The sequence below is a fragment of the Dendrobates tinctorius genome, unplaced genomic scaffold (assembly GCF_039654945.1).
Source record: "Dendrobates tinctorius isolate UK_male_01 unplaced genomic scaffold, ASM3965494v1 ptg000015l, whole genome shotgun sequence".
NCBI lineage: Eukaryota > Metazoa > Chordata > Amphibia > Anura > Dendrobatidae > Dendrobates > Dendrobates tinctorius.
The window spans coordinates 58,751,216-58,768,684 of NW_027361683.1; the positions used below are offsets into that span (position 1 = coordinate 58,751,216).

The following is a 17,469-nucleotide window of genomic DNA, read 5'->3' on the forward strand; positions in this document are numbered from 1 at the left end:
GCGGTTTTCCATCTCCCCTGTCACCAAATCCGCAGGGGGAAAACCGCAAGAAAACCGCATGAAAAATGGAAGAAATCCGCCGGAAAAATGCAGGTCATTTGACCTGCGGATTTCTTCCATTCTGCGCGGAAAAATCCGCAGGGCCAAAAAGTACGTCTGCACTCAGCCTTATAAGGCTACATGAGCAAAAAATAGAAAATGTCCCAAGAGCTGATCACAGACCTGTTACACAGGGCTGCTGGAACCCAGAGTCTTTGCATCCATCCCAAGTAGCCATTGTGTTTGATTGTTTAATGTCCAGATCTATCGATGAGAGGTTACAAAACATTCACGTCAGACAACAGTAAATGGGTCAGTTAATTAAAAATAAGTATATTCAAGTGTTTAGTTTTAGAACTTAGATGAATTTAACCCTTTTTAATCAGATAGGAAACCCTGAAGGGTACCAAAACCAGAGGCATCATGAATAAGAGTGAGGCTGTGCAAGGGAATCCGGGTACGCTGTGGGATTTCACCACACACACATGAAGAGGCAGCCAGGCAACTACGGGGGGGGGGGGGGGGGCACCCCCAACCCACCAGGCACTGGATAACTGACAAGACTGGATTGCATAGCTCCCAAGCGTCCCGATTCCCACGGGACAGTCCCGGGACGCTTTCTTTCCCACGATAGAGGTCAGATGACCGCAAAATACAAGCAGTCTGACTCTGAATCGCACATCACATTCCACTGGAAGTGACGTGCTGTAAGCTGACCACCGGAAATGACTGCTGACCTCATTTCCGGCGGTCAGCTTACAGCACGTCAGGAGGAGGTAATCGTTCGGGACTCCGGGAGGACAGAACCGGCGGCCGCGCATCAGCGCTCCATACAGCACCCGGCTCTCACTCTACTCCATATGATCCCAGATCCTGCCTGTCTCTCTCTGTCACATGCTGCCGCGGCGCAGGGCCGTTTTTAGGGGGGGGACGGGGGGTACGATTGCCCGGGGCGCCACCCAAGCCAGGGGGCGCCTGCCTAGTGCCTAGTAGTGATAGTGATGTGACGTTCATGAAGGATCCGATTCAAAGAGCTGCTGTGAATGAAATGAGCCAGCTCTGCACTGTGAACGAGCTGTTTTTTTTTTTTGTTTTTTTTCTGGCGCCAGGCACAGGCAGTGACTCATCTGGGTGGAGCTGTCAGGAGAGATGGGGAAATGTGTGCCGTCTGTGCTGGAGTGGAAATATTCAAAGTGATATACTCCTCCTAGCTTCAGACATGCATTCATGGCATACAGTATATGGCATGTGACTGTAGAGGGGTTAAACTCAAGTGACTCAGCAAGCTGGTCTCATGTTCTCACATATACTATAGTATACTTTACTATTAGTTAATAGCTCAGCAGCAGCAGTGCAGCACTGAGTGAGTGAGGAGGATTCAGGACAGTCACACAGGACTGGAACCCTACAGGGAGAAGCGTCAGTTCTTGCTGAGGGTAGGGTAAGCAATATAATAAAGTGACTTCAGGCAAAAACCTGTGGAGAGATCTAGGTCCAGCCCCAATAATTAGGCCATGTGCACACATAATTTTTGGTGCTGCGAATTTGGAAAAATCCACAGGTAAAAAAGAGCTGCGGATTAGCCCTGCGGTTTCACACCCAATGGAGGTGTGAAACCGCAGCGGATTCCGCACAAAGAATTGACATGCTGTGGATTTAAATCCGCACGGAAAAATCCGCAGCATGTGCACAGCGTTTTTCAGTTTACCATTGAAAACAATAGTACTGTACAACGCACCTAAAGCTGCTGCGGACCCGCAGAGCCTGAAACGCTGCAGGTCCGCAACGTGTGCACATGGCCTTATGGGGTTAAGCTGGTTTCACACTTGCATATTTTGGATGCACATGGATCCGTTTTCGTCTCCATTGACTTTCTGTGGTGACGGATGGGACTTGCATGTGCATCCAGTTGTCACCGGTTTCCCACAGATCCGCATGTCTGCATATTTTATCAGATGCACAAAAACGCAACTTGTTGCAGTTTTGTGTCATCTGAAAAACACACAGGCACAGAGAGACGCACGGATCCGCAGCTACTCGTCTGGAATTAAAATGCAGTTCTATGGAGCATGGATCCAGGACAACACGGGTCCGTGTGCAGGGATCCGTGTTGCTGCACTGATGCTCGGAAGTGAGGGATGTGCTATGGGAAAGTGATGACACTGTATGGGAATAGACTGCAGACATAATATAGACTATGTCGGCATGCTGCTCTGTCATACAGTGATCTTTCCTGCCTCACTAGAAGGGCTTGTGCCCTATGTTACAGTGTGGTAATGATAGTAAAATGTATTGGGAGCATGGGGACACCTGGTTAGGGGCTGCACGAGTGGTCTGCGTTCACACTAGCGTTGTGGTACGGTGCGTTGTGATGCATAGCAATCCTGATGCATCCTGATCCAGATTACATCTCTATACTTAGGGATGCATGGACCTGCATTTGCATCAGGATTTTCCATGTTCTCCCAAAATGCAGCTTGTTGCGAATTTTGGGTGTTAAAAAAAATCTGCAGACATCCTGATATGTGTCAGCAAAAACATATGATTGTCAATGTAGACGCACCTGAATCAGGATGCCTGTGTCCAATCTGCATGTGGATTTCATACTGCGCAGGCGTTTGGGGGCAATATCTGGGGTGCTTACCCTGATGTTTGTGTTTGTAATATTGGGGGGGGGATTTTGTGGTAATATCTGTGGTGCATAAGGTAAGACACGTTTATCTAAGTTTATCTGAAGTATTCAGCATGTTAATGTTCGGGGGGGGGGAGGGCGGGGCGCTTTTTCGATGTTCGCCCTGTTAGCAAAATTCCCTAGAAACTGCCCTGCCGCGGCGCTCGATGCGCGGCGCATGGAGCGGCAGCATGTGAGCCCAAGACAGGCAGGATCTGGGATCATATGGAGTAGAGTGAGAGCCGGGTGCTGTATGGAGCGCTCACTGGGGAGGGATTATTGTTGACTCAGACTAAAGTGTATGAGCTGGTGTCCATGACGATGCGTGACTCCCTCTCTCCTCCTGCTGCTCTGTCAGGTTTAACCCTTTTGTTACTTTTCCTCACAGAGACTGGAATGGCCAAGAATTGACAAGAAACTGTCCTGCGCCAGCTATATACGAGCCGCCCACGCACTGCGCCAGCTATATACGAGCCGTCCACAAAATGTATTCATGTGTACCGGCAATATACAGCCATCCACACACTGGATACACATGTACCAGCTACTATACAGCTGTCCACATGTGATCAGCAGTGCTAAATGGGCGTGGTTGGGGGCGTGGATATGGGAGTGACTACTGAAATGGGTGTGGTTAGGGGCATGGCCTAAAATTTGCTACACGCGCCACAGGCTTTGTCCCCCTTTCCCTTCATCAAAAGTTGGGAGGTATAGGATTGGGATGGGAGAACTCCGCTCTGGCTGCACAGAGGTAAGTATATATTGTCTCTGAAACGCAGCAGCATTCTATCTAAGGGTATGTGCACTTGATCAGGAATTTGCAGCGCTTTGGTCACAGTACATGCCTGCTGTATCCGAAGCACTGCAATCTATTGAATGCAGGTGAATCCTCTGTGGTCACTGAGCCGTGCGGATTCACCGCGTCCGATACATTCTACTGGTGAAATTTATCTGGCAGAGGCGAGCGGCTCTGCAACACAAATGGACATGCTGCAGTCTGGAAAGACGCACCTCATGCCTATGACTGCAGGTGAGCTGTGGGCATCGGGTTTCCTAACTCCCATCCACTATGCCTGAACAGCTGGACGGTGCGGGGTAAACGCTGCACACGTACCCAGCACTGATTGCCTGCACATACTCAAGCCCTACCTGTCCACAACCAAGCAGCCAGGCTGTGACTCCAATGCTCAGCTGCGCCACCTCCGGCCAGAGGCGGGATAGGACCGGAGTACAGCCCGGGCAGGAGACAACACGAACAATAGTACATGCGCTAGAAAGCATTGCACACCCGCCCGCTGGTTGCCGCACACGTGGCCGTTGTACATCTCCGCTTACTTTCCTGCATTTACACTCCATGCACATATCATCCCGGCCCATATGGTCGTTGCCAGTTTTCTGTCCCTACACCAGACTAGGCTCCACCGATAACGTTACCTGCATAGGAGCGCCGGAAATAACGAGCGTCAACTCCAGCAACAGACACGCCGCTCAAACTCTGCGGATGGGCAGGGCCAGTCTGTCTTCAAACCCACGCAACCAGCAGTGTCTAGCCACGCTCATTCTCCATGCCCACCAATAGCAGTGGACTCTGAAAGCCAATGGTTGCGCTTGTGAAGTCGTCCTGTATCAGACGGAAATTGTGATTGGCCAGTGGTTAGACAGCGATTTGATAGCAGCTGTTCGTTGTCGGGCGGGGATTTGCTGATGCTAAGCAATGTAGCCAAAGCGGGAAGTTAAAAAAAAAAAAAGCTGAAATCGTCAGCAAGTAAGGTTGTTGTATGTGGCGAGGAGCTGCTCGTGTCGTGTGTGCACAGATGTGGAGCCTAGCTGCTCCTAGAAAGCACACTGACGCTATTCCCACTCCTGGTCACCTCACTACAACACAGGCACTCACTGTGAATTCACATGCACCTCCCACACACACACAGCTGATACCAGAAGATTACATACACTATATAAAAAGACACACATGCATGTTTTCTCAATATCTGACATGAAATCAGAATAAACCTTTCCTAATTTAGGTTAATTAGGATTACCATAATCTACTATATAATCGTCTAATTATTTCTGTCTGTTTGTAACGGAAATCCCGTGCGCTGATTGGTCGCGGCTGACCGGCCGCGACCAATCAGCGACAGGCGCAGTCCGGCCGCTAATTGGTGCAGAATTTGAGCGAAGCACGCCACCGCTATCGTCGGGAGAGCTGTGGCGCTAGCCGCTGATCTCCCAACGGTTGTCGCGGGTCATCTGCCGCACGGATTTGCCACAATCACCCGATGCGTTAGAATCAGGCCACCATGTAGTTATAATATATTAGTATACAGAATAATGGGCCCACTATAACGCACTGTACAGAATGATGGGCCATAGAGAAAAATGGGCTTCATCTAATGATCCGTACAGAATAATGGACCCCTATATAATGCGCCATGTAGAATATTGGGCCTCCTATAATTCTCCATGCAGAATAATAGGCCTCATATCAGAGCAATTGGGACTTGTGACCTTCCCAGCCTGTGATATCAGGGATTTGTGAGATTAAAAAGTCTTGACAAATTAATTGTATGGCTGGAGACATGCGATTTTAAAATCAGTCCAATTTTGATGCAGGAGAGTCGGACGAGTGTAATGCGAGCGTCATGCATTTTTTTCTGCAAGTAAAATCCGATTTTTCACACCTAGGATCCGATTTACATCCGATTGATATGCGAAAATAACATGCCTTTACATACAGCAGTTCTATGTCATTTACATATCGTTTTCAAACAAAATATTCTTCAAAACTTATATATATATATATATTAGATAGATAAAAAGGTGGCAAAAGATCTGCTGTGTACAGTATAATCACAGATTGACAGGTTAGAAAAGATAGAATACATATACACATCGAATATATAGATATATATATACACTCACTGGCCACTTTATTAGGTACACCTGTCCAACTGTGTGTTAAGACTTAATTTCTAATCAGCCAATCACATGGCGGCAACTCAGTGCATTTAGGCATGTAGACATGGTCAAGACAATCTCCTGCAGTTCAAACCGAGCATCAGTATGGGGAAGAAAGGTGATTTGAGTGCCTTTGAACGTGGCATGATTGTTGGTGCCAGAAGGGCTGGTCTGAGAATTTCAGAAACTGCTGATCTACTGGGATTTTCACGCACAACCATCTCTAGGGTTTACAGAGAATGGTCCGAAAAAGAAAAAAAATCCAGTGAGCGGCAGTTCTGTGGCCGGAAATGCCATGTTGATGCCAGAGGTCAGAGGAGAATGGGCAGACTGGTTCGAGCTGATAGAAAGGCAACAGTGACTCAAATTGCCACCCGTTACAACCAAGGTAGGCAGAAGAGCATCTCTGAACGCACAGTGCGTCGAACTTTGAGGCAGATGGGCTACAGCAGCAGAAGACCACACTGGGTACCACTCCTCTCAGCTAAGAACAGGAAACTGAGGCTACAATTTGCACAAGCTCATCGAAATTGGACAGTAGAAGATTGGAAAAACGTTGCCTGGTCTGATGAGTCTCGATTTCTGCTGCGACATTCGGATGGTAGGGTCAGAATTTGGCGTAAACAACATGAAAGCATGGATCCATCCTGCCTTGTATCAACGGTTCAGGCTGGTGGTGGTGGTGTCATGGTGTGGGGAATTTTTTCTGGGCACTCTTTGGGCCCCTTGGTACCAATTGAGCATCGTTGCAACGCCACAGCCTACCTGAGTATTGTTGCTGACCATGTCCATCCCTTTATGACCACAATGTACCCAACATCTGATGGCTACTTTCAGCAGGATAATGCGCCATGTCATAAAGCTCGAATCATCTCAGATTGGTTTCTTGAACATGACAATGAGTTTACTGTACTCAAATGGCCTCCTCAGTCACCAGATCTCAATCCAATAGAGCATCTTTGGGATGTGATGGAACGGGAGATTCGCATCAGGGATGTGCAGCCGACAAATCTGCGCCAACTGTGTGATGCCATCATGTCAATATGGTCCAAAATCTCTGAGGAATGCTTCCAGCACCTTGTTGAATCTCTGCCACGAAGAATTGAGGCAGTTCTGAAGGCAAAAGGGGGTCCAACCCCTTACTAGCATGGTGTACCTAATAAAGTGGCCAGTGAGTGTATGTATGTCAGTGACACACACACACACACACATATATATATATATATATATATATATATATACAGCCGCTATGGGGCCCGTGGGTCAGGGGGACTCTCCTGCTGCCGCATTGAACTATACCGGCATCATTATGATGCCAGTACAGATCAAAGCAATGAAGAGGGAGAGAGCGTCAGAAGATGCTCCCTCTCCCATCATTTCCCTCTGCCTCTGACATTGCGAGTGCAGAATGACGTCACTTCATCGTGCACCTGCTGTGCAGCATCTGCACAGGTGACAGCCGCCATATTGGCAGAGCCTGTGGCAGCCGCCATATTGGCAGAGTCTTTGGCGGCAGCAGAGACCGGGAACAGGCGGCTCCAGAGGGGGTATTCTCACCTCTCTGCTCCCCCTTTAGGAACTGGCGGGGGGCGCATGGACCAAGCCACCAGGGTGGGGGATGCCGCAGCGGCTCAGCCATCTGAAGGAACCCTGGGATGAACTTGGAGGTGTACGGGACCGGAGGCAGTGAGGTGTGTCTGCTGCCCGTGTGTCGCCGTCCTCGGCCCCCAGCGTCCCCAGCCCCCCTGTGACACCAGCCCCGTTTCCTCCATGCTCTGCCCTTGCTCCCTGCTCTCCCATGCCCCCTATCCTCGTAGGTCCCCAGGACATTGTGCTCCTTCGGGTCCCCATACTGGCCTTGTCCCTCCCCCTGGTCTCCCAATGCTCCCCATCTCCCATGCCCTGAGTATACACGTACCATTAACCCCTTCACCCCCAAGGGTGGTTTGCACGTTCATGACCGAGCCAATTTTTACAATTCTGACCACTGTCCCTTTATGAGGTTATAACTCTGGAACGCTTCAACAGATCTAGGAGATTCTGAGATTGTTTTCTCATGACATATTGTACTTCACTTTAGTGGTAAAAAATTTTCGCTATAACTTGCGTTTATTTATGAAAAAAAACAGAAATATGGCAAAAATTTTGAAAATTTTGCAATTTTCAAACTTTGAATTTGTATGCCCTTAAAACAGAGAAAGATGTGACACAAAATAGTTACTAAATAACATTTCCCACATGTCTACTTTACATCAGCACAATTTTGGAAACAAAATTTTTTTTTATTACAAAGTTATAAGGGTTAAAAGTTGACCAGCGATTTCTCATTTTTACAACAAAACTTACAAAACCATTTTTTTTAGGGACCACCTCACATTTGATGTCACTTTGAGGGGTCTATATGGCAGAAAATACCCAAAAGTGACACCATTCTAAAAACTGCACCCCTGAAGCTACTCAAAACTACATTCAAGAAGATTATTAACCCTTCAGGTGTTTCACAGGAGCAGAAGCAACGTGGAAGGAAAAAATGAACATTTAACTTTTTAGTCACAAAAATAATATTTTAGCAACAATTTTTTTATTTTCCCAAGGGTAACAGGAGAAATTGGACCCCAAAAGTTGTTGTCAAATTTGTCCTGAGTACGCTGATACCCAATATATGGGGAGGAACCACTGTATGGGCACATGGCAGGGCTCAGAAGGGAAGGAGCCCCGTTTGACTTTTTCAACCTAAAATTGGCTGGAATTGAGATCGGACGCCTTGTCGCGTTTGACGAGTGTCTGATGTGCCTAAACAGTGGAAACCCCCCACAAGTGACCCCATTTTGGAAACTAGACCCCCTAAGGAACTTCTCTAGATGTGTGGTGACCACTTTGAACCCCCAAGGGCTTCACAGAAGTTTATAACGCCCGGGCATGAAAATAAAAAATCATATTTTTTCCACAAACATGATCATTTAGTCCCCAATATTTTGTTTTCCCAAGGGTAACAGGAGAAATTGGACCCCAAAGGTTGTTGTCAAATTTGTCCTGAGTACGCTGATACCCAATATGTGGGGGGGAACCACTGTTTGGGCACATGGCAGGGCTCAGAAGGGAAGGAGCCCTGTTTGACTTTTTCAACCTAAAATTGGCTGGAATTGAGATCGGACGCCATGTCGCGTTTGACGAGCGTCTGATGTGCCTAAACAGTAGAAACCCCCCACAAGTGACCCCATTTTGGAAACTAGACCCCCTAAGAAACTTATCTAGATATGTGTTGACCACTTTGAACCCCCAAGTGTTTCACTAAAGATTATAATGCTCAGGCGTGAAAATATAAAATCCTGTTTTGTTCCCACATAAATGATCATTTAGTCCCCAATTTTTAATTTTCCCAAGAGTAACAGGAGAAATTGGACCCCAAAAGTTGTTGTCCAATTTGTCCTGAGTACCCTGATACCCCACATGTGGGAGAAAACTACTGTTTGGGCACACGTCAGGGCTCGAAAGGGAAGTAATGACGTTTTGGAAAGCAGACTTTGATGGAATGGTCTGCGGGCGTCATGTTCCATTTGCAGAGCCCTTGATGTTCCTAAGCAGTAGAAACCCCCCATAAGTGACCCCATTTTGGAAACTAGACCCCCTAAGGAACTTATCTAGATGTGTGGTGACCACTTTGAACCCCCAAGTGTTTCACTAAAGATTATAATGCCCAGGTGTGAAAATATAAAATCCTGTTTTGTTCCCACATAAATGATCATTTAGTCCCCAATTTTTAATTTTCCCAAGAGTAACAGGAGAAATTGGACCCCAAAAGTCGTTGTCCAATTTGTCCTGGGTACTCTGGTACCCCACATGTGGGAAAAAACTGTTTAGGCACACGTCGGGGCTCGAAAGGGAAGTAGTGTTGTTTTGGAATGCAGACTTTGATGGTCTGCTGGCGTCATGTTCCATTTGCAGAGTCCCTGATGTGCCTAAACAGGAAAAAAAACCCACATATGACATCATTTTGGATACTAGACCCCCAAAGAACAAATCTAGATGTGCCCCCAACTAATCTAATGTAAATTAGTAGTGCATGGAGGTGTGGTACAATTTGAAGCAATCCTTCATGCACAGGCCAGGTTTTTCGGGGCAGGTGTCGCATTGATAAATGGTGTCCCTGCGTATTCCTTTTTTGTAACACACTCGACACCTTTTTTGCGGCTTACCTTTTTTTGGGGTTCGCGGGACCACCCCCGGAAAATGCTGACCTGGGACAATACGAGCACCTTCAGTTCCTGAAGTACTGGGGCCCGCTCCTTCCTGAGCGCCAAACATCATGGCCTTAACCACTACCTCCTGGAAATGAAGGTACGACGTATCACTGGGGCATGCACATTGTGACAGCAGGAATGCGTTGAGCATTGCCATTTGGATGATGTGCACGGCCAGCTTTTTGTACCACACCTTGGCCTTCCTCAATGCATTGTACGGTTGGAGGAGTTGATCGGAGCGATCAACTCCCCCCATGTTTTTGTTGTACCCCACTACACATGTCGGTTTGCGGGCCATTGTAGAGGTACCCCGTACAGTGCAGAGGGTACTGCCATCACCGTGTATGGTGGTCAAGAGATGGACATCTCTCTTGTCCTTGTACTTGACCACCAGCAGGTGGTCGCTACATTGAGCTCTGCTCTCACCTTTTCGGAGCATCTGCCCAAGTAGCGTCTTCGGGAGGCCTCTCTGACTTTTGCGGACAGTACCGCAGGCTGCGGTACGTCGCTCAGAGAGGGATTTGTAGAGTGGGATGCTGGTATAAAAGTTATCAGTGTAGAGGTGATAACCTTTATCCAGCAGTGGGTGCACCAAATCCCACACAATTTTCCCACTCACTCCCAGGAAAGGAGGACACTCAGGGGGTTCAATCCGGGTGTCCTTCCCTTCGTACACTCTAAACTTGTGGGTGTACCCTGAGGTACTCTCACACAACTTATAGAGTTTGATTCCATACCTGGCCCTCTTACTGGGCAGGTATTGACGGAATCGCAGCCTTCCCTTGAAGTGAACCAAGGACTCATCCACGCAGATGTCCCTTTGGGGCACGTACACTTCAGCAAACTTTTTGTTGAAGTGTTCGATGACCGGCCGAACTTTGAACAGACGGTCAAAGTTGGGGTCATCTCGTGCGAGACACTCTGCATTATCAGTATAATGCAGAAACTTGTGGATGGCCTCAAAACGCGTCCGGGCCATGACCATTCGGAACCCTGGAGTGTTGTATAAAATATCAACACTTCAATATTGCCGAATTTCCGGCTTCTTCAGTATCCCCATATGGAGGACCAGGCCCCAAAACTGCGTCATTTCAACTGCGTCTACAGGAGACCAGTTTGAAATGTTGAACGCGGGTTTTGCTCCAAAAATTGACGAGCGTACAAATTAGTTTGCTCCACCATGAGGTTAACAAAATCCTCAGAGAAAAAGACTTTGAAAAAGTCAATTTCTGTGAGGCTGGTGGTGTCAAACTTGATTCCTGATTCTGCCACAAAATCAGGAATCCGTGGCTCGTAATTTTCAGGGGGCGAGGTCCATACGGGGAGCACTGGGTCAGCTGCGGGCATGGTGGGCGCTGCCTCATCTTCTGTCCTGGAGCGTCTGCGTGGCGGTTCCGCAGGACCCGAGGAGGAAGATGAGGAGGGGGAAGAGGAAGAAGAAGAGGATGAAGAATCTGAAAAATAAAGAAAAGTCGGATCGTCATCCAAATCGCTATCAGTGTCGGAGGCAAGTACAGCATATGCCTCCTCCACTGAATAGCGCTGTTGGGATGAATTTCATGACATTTTTGTGTAAATATGGTGCTTGGGTGTACAATTTATTGAAAACTGTATGTGTACGTGAGGGGGGGGGGAGTGATTGGTGTAAACTTTCTGTAAAGAAAAAGCTGTGGAAAAAAGTCTAAAACAGCAGACCCTAGCTGATAAGTGTCACTTATCAAAACTAGGCTGCTGGATGTGCGCACGGGGTGGCGCAAGGGGGGGGTGGAAAAAAAAGGAAAACGGCAGGCACAAACTCTGATAAGTGAACTGTGTCACTTATCCAAGTTTCGCAGCTGTGGGATGTGTGTACGGAGGGGCTAAGGAAAAAAAAGCGAGCTCAAGTGTTGATCGGTGAACTGCGTCACCAGTCAACGCTCGGCGGCTGCGCACGGAGGTGGCGCAAAAGTGGGGTGGAGGGGGGTAAAAATAGGGGGAAGGGGGATGGGGGGATTGGGGTGGATGAAGAGAGATTGGGCAGGGATCAACAGTTAGGGTTGTAGTTAGGTGGCACAAAGGGGGGTGAAAAAAAATGAAAAACGGCAGGCACAAGCTTGGATAAGTGACGTGTGTCACTTATCCAACTTTTGCGGCTGCGGGATGTGTGTACGGAAGTTGCGCAAAGGGGGCTAAGGGAAAAAAAGCGAGCACGAGTGTTGATCGGTGAACTGCGTCACCGATCAACGCTTGCCGGCTGCGCACGGAGGTGGCGCAAAAGTGGGGTGGAGGGGGGTAAAGGGGGGGTGAAGGGGGGTACGAGGGGGGATGGGGGGATGAAGATAGATTGGGGGGGTTAAGATAGATTGGGCAGGGGATCAGGGATCAATTAACACTTACAATTGTAGTTTTCTTTCTTCTTCTTCTTTCTTCTGCAGGGATTGTGATGCTACAAGCTGTGGCACCACAATACCCAGCACAGGAGCTCTTGCTGCGTCCGACCTCTCTGCAGGAATCCTCAGCTAGAGTGAGGACCCCTGCAGACAGGTCAGACAGGTCAGAGGCAGGTCAGGGGGCAGGTCACAGAGCGGTCACATCGCTGCTGTGACCTGTCATTGGTGGGATCGAATGATTACATTGATCCCACCAATCCCTGATCTGCCTGGTGACCATGGCAACTGCCTAGAATTGGAGCTCACAGCTCCATTTACTAGGCAGGTCATGCCCAGGTCACCAGCAGGGCACAGAGCGGTCACATGGTGACCGCAGCTGTGCCCTGTGGTTGGCGCGATCGCCGATCTGATCGATCGCGCCAGCCAACTCCTGCAGGCCCTGCTGGGCCTGCATCAGGCTCCAGCCTAGGATCGGTGCTAATATAGCACCGATCCTGGCCGGTACTGGCAGGGCACAGCGGCGATATAGCGCCGCTATGCACTGCGATTGGCGCGACCGATCAGATCGGCGATCGCGCCAATCCGGGTGCTTTTTGCCGGTGCCTGGCGTTGCCAGGCACCGGCTCTGGGATCGAGTACATCGGTACTCTATTCCCAGCCTAGGACATCATTGTTTCAGCCAAGCTGATTGGCTGAAACAATGAGAAACGCTGCGATTGGCTGTTCAGAATTGAACAGCCAATCACAGCGCTCTGGATGCCGGGGGGGCGGGATCGCAGCCCGGGATGCCGACGCCATCTTTTCTAAGGTGAGATGGCGTCGGAATTTTAATGCGATCACCGCGACTAAAGTCGCGGTACCGCATTAAAGGGCCCGACGTACTATCCCGTCCACGGTCATACGGGCCCGGGTACCGTGGACGGGATAGTACGTCGGATGGCAGAAAGGGGTTAATACCCAGCAGCTTATGGACAACCTCCACACATCTTTAGCCTCAATCTCCTCCCTCTCCTGTCCAGACTTAACTTTGTCACACTTCAAATAATACACTGAAGAATGCCCTAGATGAAGCAGCACCTTCTACACGCAGAAACACCCGACACAGACAACGGCAGCCCTGGCACACATTGCAAACACGCTTTCTTCAGCGCTGCTCAAGGTGCGCAGAGCGGCAGTGGAGAAAATCTCTCTTAGCAGAAGACTTCATCCACTAAAAGTTCATGCTCAAAACCTATAACTCTGCCCTTCATCTGGCCAAACAATCTTACTTCACCACCCTCATCAACTCACTATCCAACAACCCAAAACGACTTTTTGAAACCTTAAACTCCCTCCTGAAACAAAGTACAGGCCCCCATCACCAACCTCAGCGGTGAGGATCTGGCCACTTATTTCCTAGAAAAAAATCAACCACATCCATCAGGATATCTCAACCCAATCTCCTCAGTGCCTGGATCCCCTTCCCTGCCGCACCTCAAGTTCACTAGACATCTTTGAGCCTGTTTCAGAAGAAGAAGTTTCCAAGCTCCTCGCTTCTGCTCGGCAGGGCCGCCTTCAGGGCATTACTGCCCTGACTGGCGTATGGGGCCCGGTGGGCAGAGGGGGCCCGGCATCAGGCGCCGTCTCATCTGCTCACCCGGGCCCCTACCGGCACGCTAAACCGCCGGGCCCTTAGCGGCGCTGTGCTGCGGCAGCTGAACGCTATTGACAAGCGGGCCGCCAGCCAGAGCGCGCCTGACATCACTGTCAGTCGCCGGCGAGTGCGCGCTTCAGCAGTGTGGACTGGAGGGAGCCTCGCCCGCCGCTGGAGCGGGGCCAGGTAAGGAAGAACTTTTTTTTTTAATTGAAAGCGGCGATCTGGGGGGCCCGGGGCAGATTGCAGACATAATGGGGGCAGAATGCTGGACATAATGGGGACAGAATGCCGGACATGATGGGGCAGATTGCCGGACATAATGGGGACAGAATGCCGGACATGATGGGGGGGCAGAATGCCGGACATGATGGGGGGGCAGAATGCCGGACATGATGGGGGGGCAGAATGCCGGACATGATGGGGGGGCAGAATGCCGGACATGATGGGGGGGCAGAATGCCGGACATGATGGGGGGGCAGAATGCCGGACATGATGGGGGGGCAGAATGCCGGACATGATGGGGGGGCAGAATGCCGGACATGATGGGGGGGCAGAATGCCGGACATGATGGGGGGGCAGAATGCCGGACATGATGGGGGGGCAGAATGCCGGACATGATGGGGGGGCAGAATGCCGGACATGATGGGGGGGCAGAATGTGACAGTGAGACACAGGAGGGGGCAGAATGGACACAGGGCAGAGTGTGACAGTGAGACACAGGAGGGGGCAGAATGTGAGACACTGGGGCAGAATGTGACAGTGAGACACAGGAGGGGGCAGAATGTGAGACACTGGGGCAGAATGTGACAGTAAGACACAGGAGGGGGCAGAATGTGAGACACAGGAGGGTGCAGGATCATGGGGCAGGATGGATACGATGGAGACAGATGGGAAGATCATAAGGGGCACAATGGATACTCATGAGGGTGGGATGGGAGAACATATGGCCAGGTAAGGAAGAACTTTTTTTTTAATTGAAAGTGGCGATCTAGGGGGCCCGGGGCAGATTGCAGACATAATGGGGGCAGAATTCTGGACATGATGGGGCAGAATGCTGGACATGATGGGGGCAGAATGCTGGACATGATGGGGGCAGAATGCTGGACATGATGGGGGCAGAATGCTGGACATGATGGGGGCAGAATGCTGGACATGATGGGGGCAGAATGCTGGACATGATGGGGGCAGAATGCTGGACATGATGGGGGCAGAATGCTGGACATGATGGGGGCAGAATGCTGGACATGATGGGGGCAGAATGCTGGACATGATGGGGGCAGAATGCTGGACATGATGGGGGCAGAATGCTGGACATGATGGGGGCAGAATGCTGGACATGATGGGGGCAGAATGCTGGACATGATGGGGGCAGAATGCTGGACATGATGGGGGCAGAATGCTGGACATGATGGGGGCAGAATGCTGGACTTGATGGGGGCAGAATGCTGGACATGATGGGGGCAGAATGTGACAGTGAGACACAGGAGGGGGCAGAATGTGAGACACTGGGGCAGAATGTGACAGTAAGACACAGGAGGGGGCAGAATGTGAGACACAGGAGGGTGCAGGATCATGGGGCAGGATGGATACGATGGAGACAGATGGGGAGATCATATGGGGCACAATGGATACTCATGAGGGTGGGATGGGAGAACATATGGCTGAAGCCAGGAATGAGACACACGGGAGCCAGGATGGGGAATATTATTACCATAGGGGCTAATTAAGGGATATTATTACTGCAGTGATGTCTTTATTTTATTTTTTGAGTATACTGTTTTAAATGGGGGGATGGTCCTGTTACTGTGTAGAGTCACACTATGTCGCCTTTTTTTCTTTATGTGATGTAATGTAGAAGTTGGGGAAAAAAATATGTAATGTGTTCTGCTCTAGATAACTGTGTTATTTCCTGCAGAGATGAGTCCTGGCTGGAAGACGTGATGGCGGTCTGTGCTGGATGAAAGATGAAAAGCAAAGATGAAGGACTTCACCTAGATACATCACTGGTGAGTTAGGCTGGTTTCACACTTGAGTTTTTTTTCGCGGTATTTTAGCGCTAAATAGCGCATGCGTTTTTTTTTTCCTATACTTTGCATGGGATGCGCTTATGTGCGCATACACATGCATTTGTACGCGTTTTTCCGCGCATGCGTTTTTGCGGTATGCGCTCGGGCGCACAAAATGCAACCTGTTGCATTTTTTGGGCGTCCGACTTGCCTCAAAAAAACGCATGCGCGCGCAATGCGTTTTTTTACAGCAAGACACCCATTATAAGTCTATGGTGAGCATACTGTATGTGCGCATTGGCATGCTTATGTATGCGTTTTTTTGCACATGCGTTTTTTTTTTACCATTAGTTTAGACAATGGAATTTAGTGGTTTGGGTTAGAGTTAGGGTTAGTTAAGGGGGTTTAGGGTTAGGGTTAGGGTCAGGGTTAGGGTCAGGGTTAGGGTTAGGGTCAGGGTATGGTTTGGTTAAGGGTTAGGGTCAGGGTCAGGGTTAGGGTCAGGGTTAGGGTTAGGGTTAGTAAAGTCATGGTTTGGGTTAGTGTGAGGGGCCACCTAATGTTGGAAAAAAACGCAAACGCGGTAAAAACGCACTAAAAACGCATAAAACGCTGCGTTTTTTCATGCATGCTCATAAAAATGCTTGAAAAAAACGCAGCATCTGTATGCGTTTGTATGCGTTTTTTCAATGCGTTTTTTTGCGGGAAAAACGCGCTGCAAAAAAAAGCAAGTGTGAAACTAGCCTTAGTGTGTTATCTATACGCTGACACTATATACTGTATACTATATACAGAGGTCCTGTGTATAATGTCACCAGTGATCACTGTATTACCTGTACATTATATACAGAGCTCCTGTGTATAATGTCATTGATCACTGTATTACCTGTACACAGACCCTGCATACTAAGTACAGATCTTCTGTGTATAATGGCACTTATGGTGATGGTATTGTGTTTTTTTATTACTGATGAGCATTGTAGCATTCAGTCACTATGTGGTCTGGGCATGGTGTTGTGGTATTTGTCCCTTGTATGTGCTATTATTTGGTCACTGTGGTGGTAATATGTGGTTTGGTCATCGTGTGGTGGTATTTGTTCCTTGTATGTGATATTATTCAGTCACTATGGTAGTAATATGTGGTCTGGTCATGGTGTGGCGGTATTTGTTCCTTGTATGTGGTATTATAGGTCGCTGTGTGGTGGAAATATGTGGCCTGGACATGGTGCGATGGTATTTGTCCCTTGTGTGTGATATTATTGGTCATTTTAAAAATTGAAAAATAAATAAAAATATACTGTACCTAAATTGTATTGCATATTTTAACAAATATTTAATAGGTTACAGTAGAGTAGGGCTCTGCCAAAAGTGTCTACAGTGTTGTGATGGCAGCTTAAAAAATCTTTTGGCCAAAACAAAAGCTGCCGGCTATATGTGTGATCTGGTGATGGGAACTGTTAATGTGTGATTGGTGAGAAGTGAAGTTTTTCCAAGAGAGCGGTGGGACTGTGGACAGTTTGATGAGTGGAGGCTGGGGTGGAGCCTGGGC

At 48.9% G+C, this 17,469-nt stretch overlaps 1 protein-coding gene across 6 annotated transcripts in view; it reads right to left on the reverse strand.

Annotated features, from left to right (window-relative positions):
• CEP85 (centrosomal protein 85) overlaps positions 1-4,540 on the reverse strand; it is a 193,726-nt gene extending 189,186 nt beyond the window's left edge. For 4 of the 6 annotated variants that reach the window (XM_073564674.1, XM_073564658.1, XM_073564680.1 and 1 more), the window contains exons 1-2: positions 3,860-3,992; positions 223-303 (exon numbers count right to left, since the gene is read on the reverse strand). In XM_073564674.1, the coding sequence (XP_073420775.1) occupies positions 223-303; positions 3,860-3,977 (199 nt within the window). In that variant the 5' untranslated portion in view covers positions 3,978-3,992. Of the gene's footprint in view, positions 1-222; positions 304-3,859; positions 3,993-4,045; positions 4,071-4,144 lie in introns of those variants that run through there. The other 2 variants (XM_073564667.1, XM_073564648.1) reach the window with 2 other exon arrangements.
• Between the last annotated feature and the right edge of the window lie 12,929 nt (positions 4,541-17,469).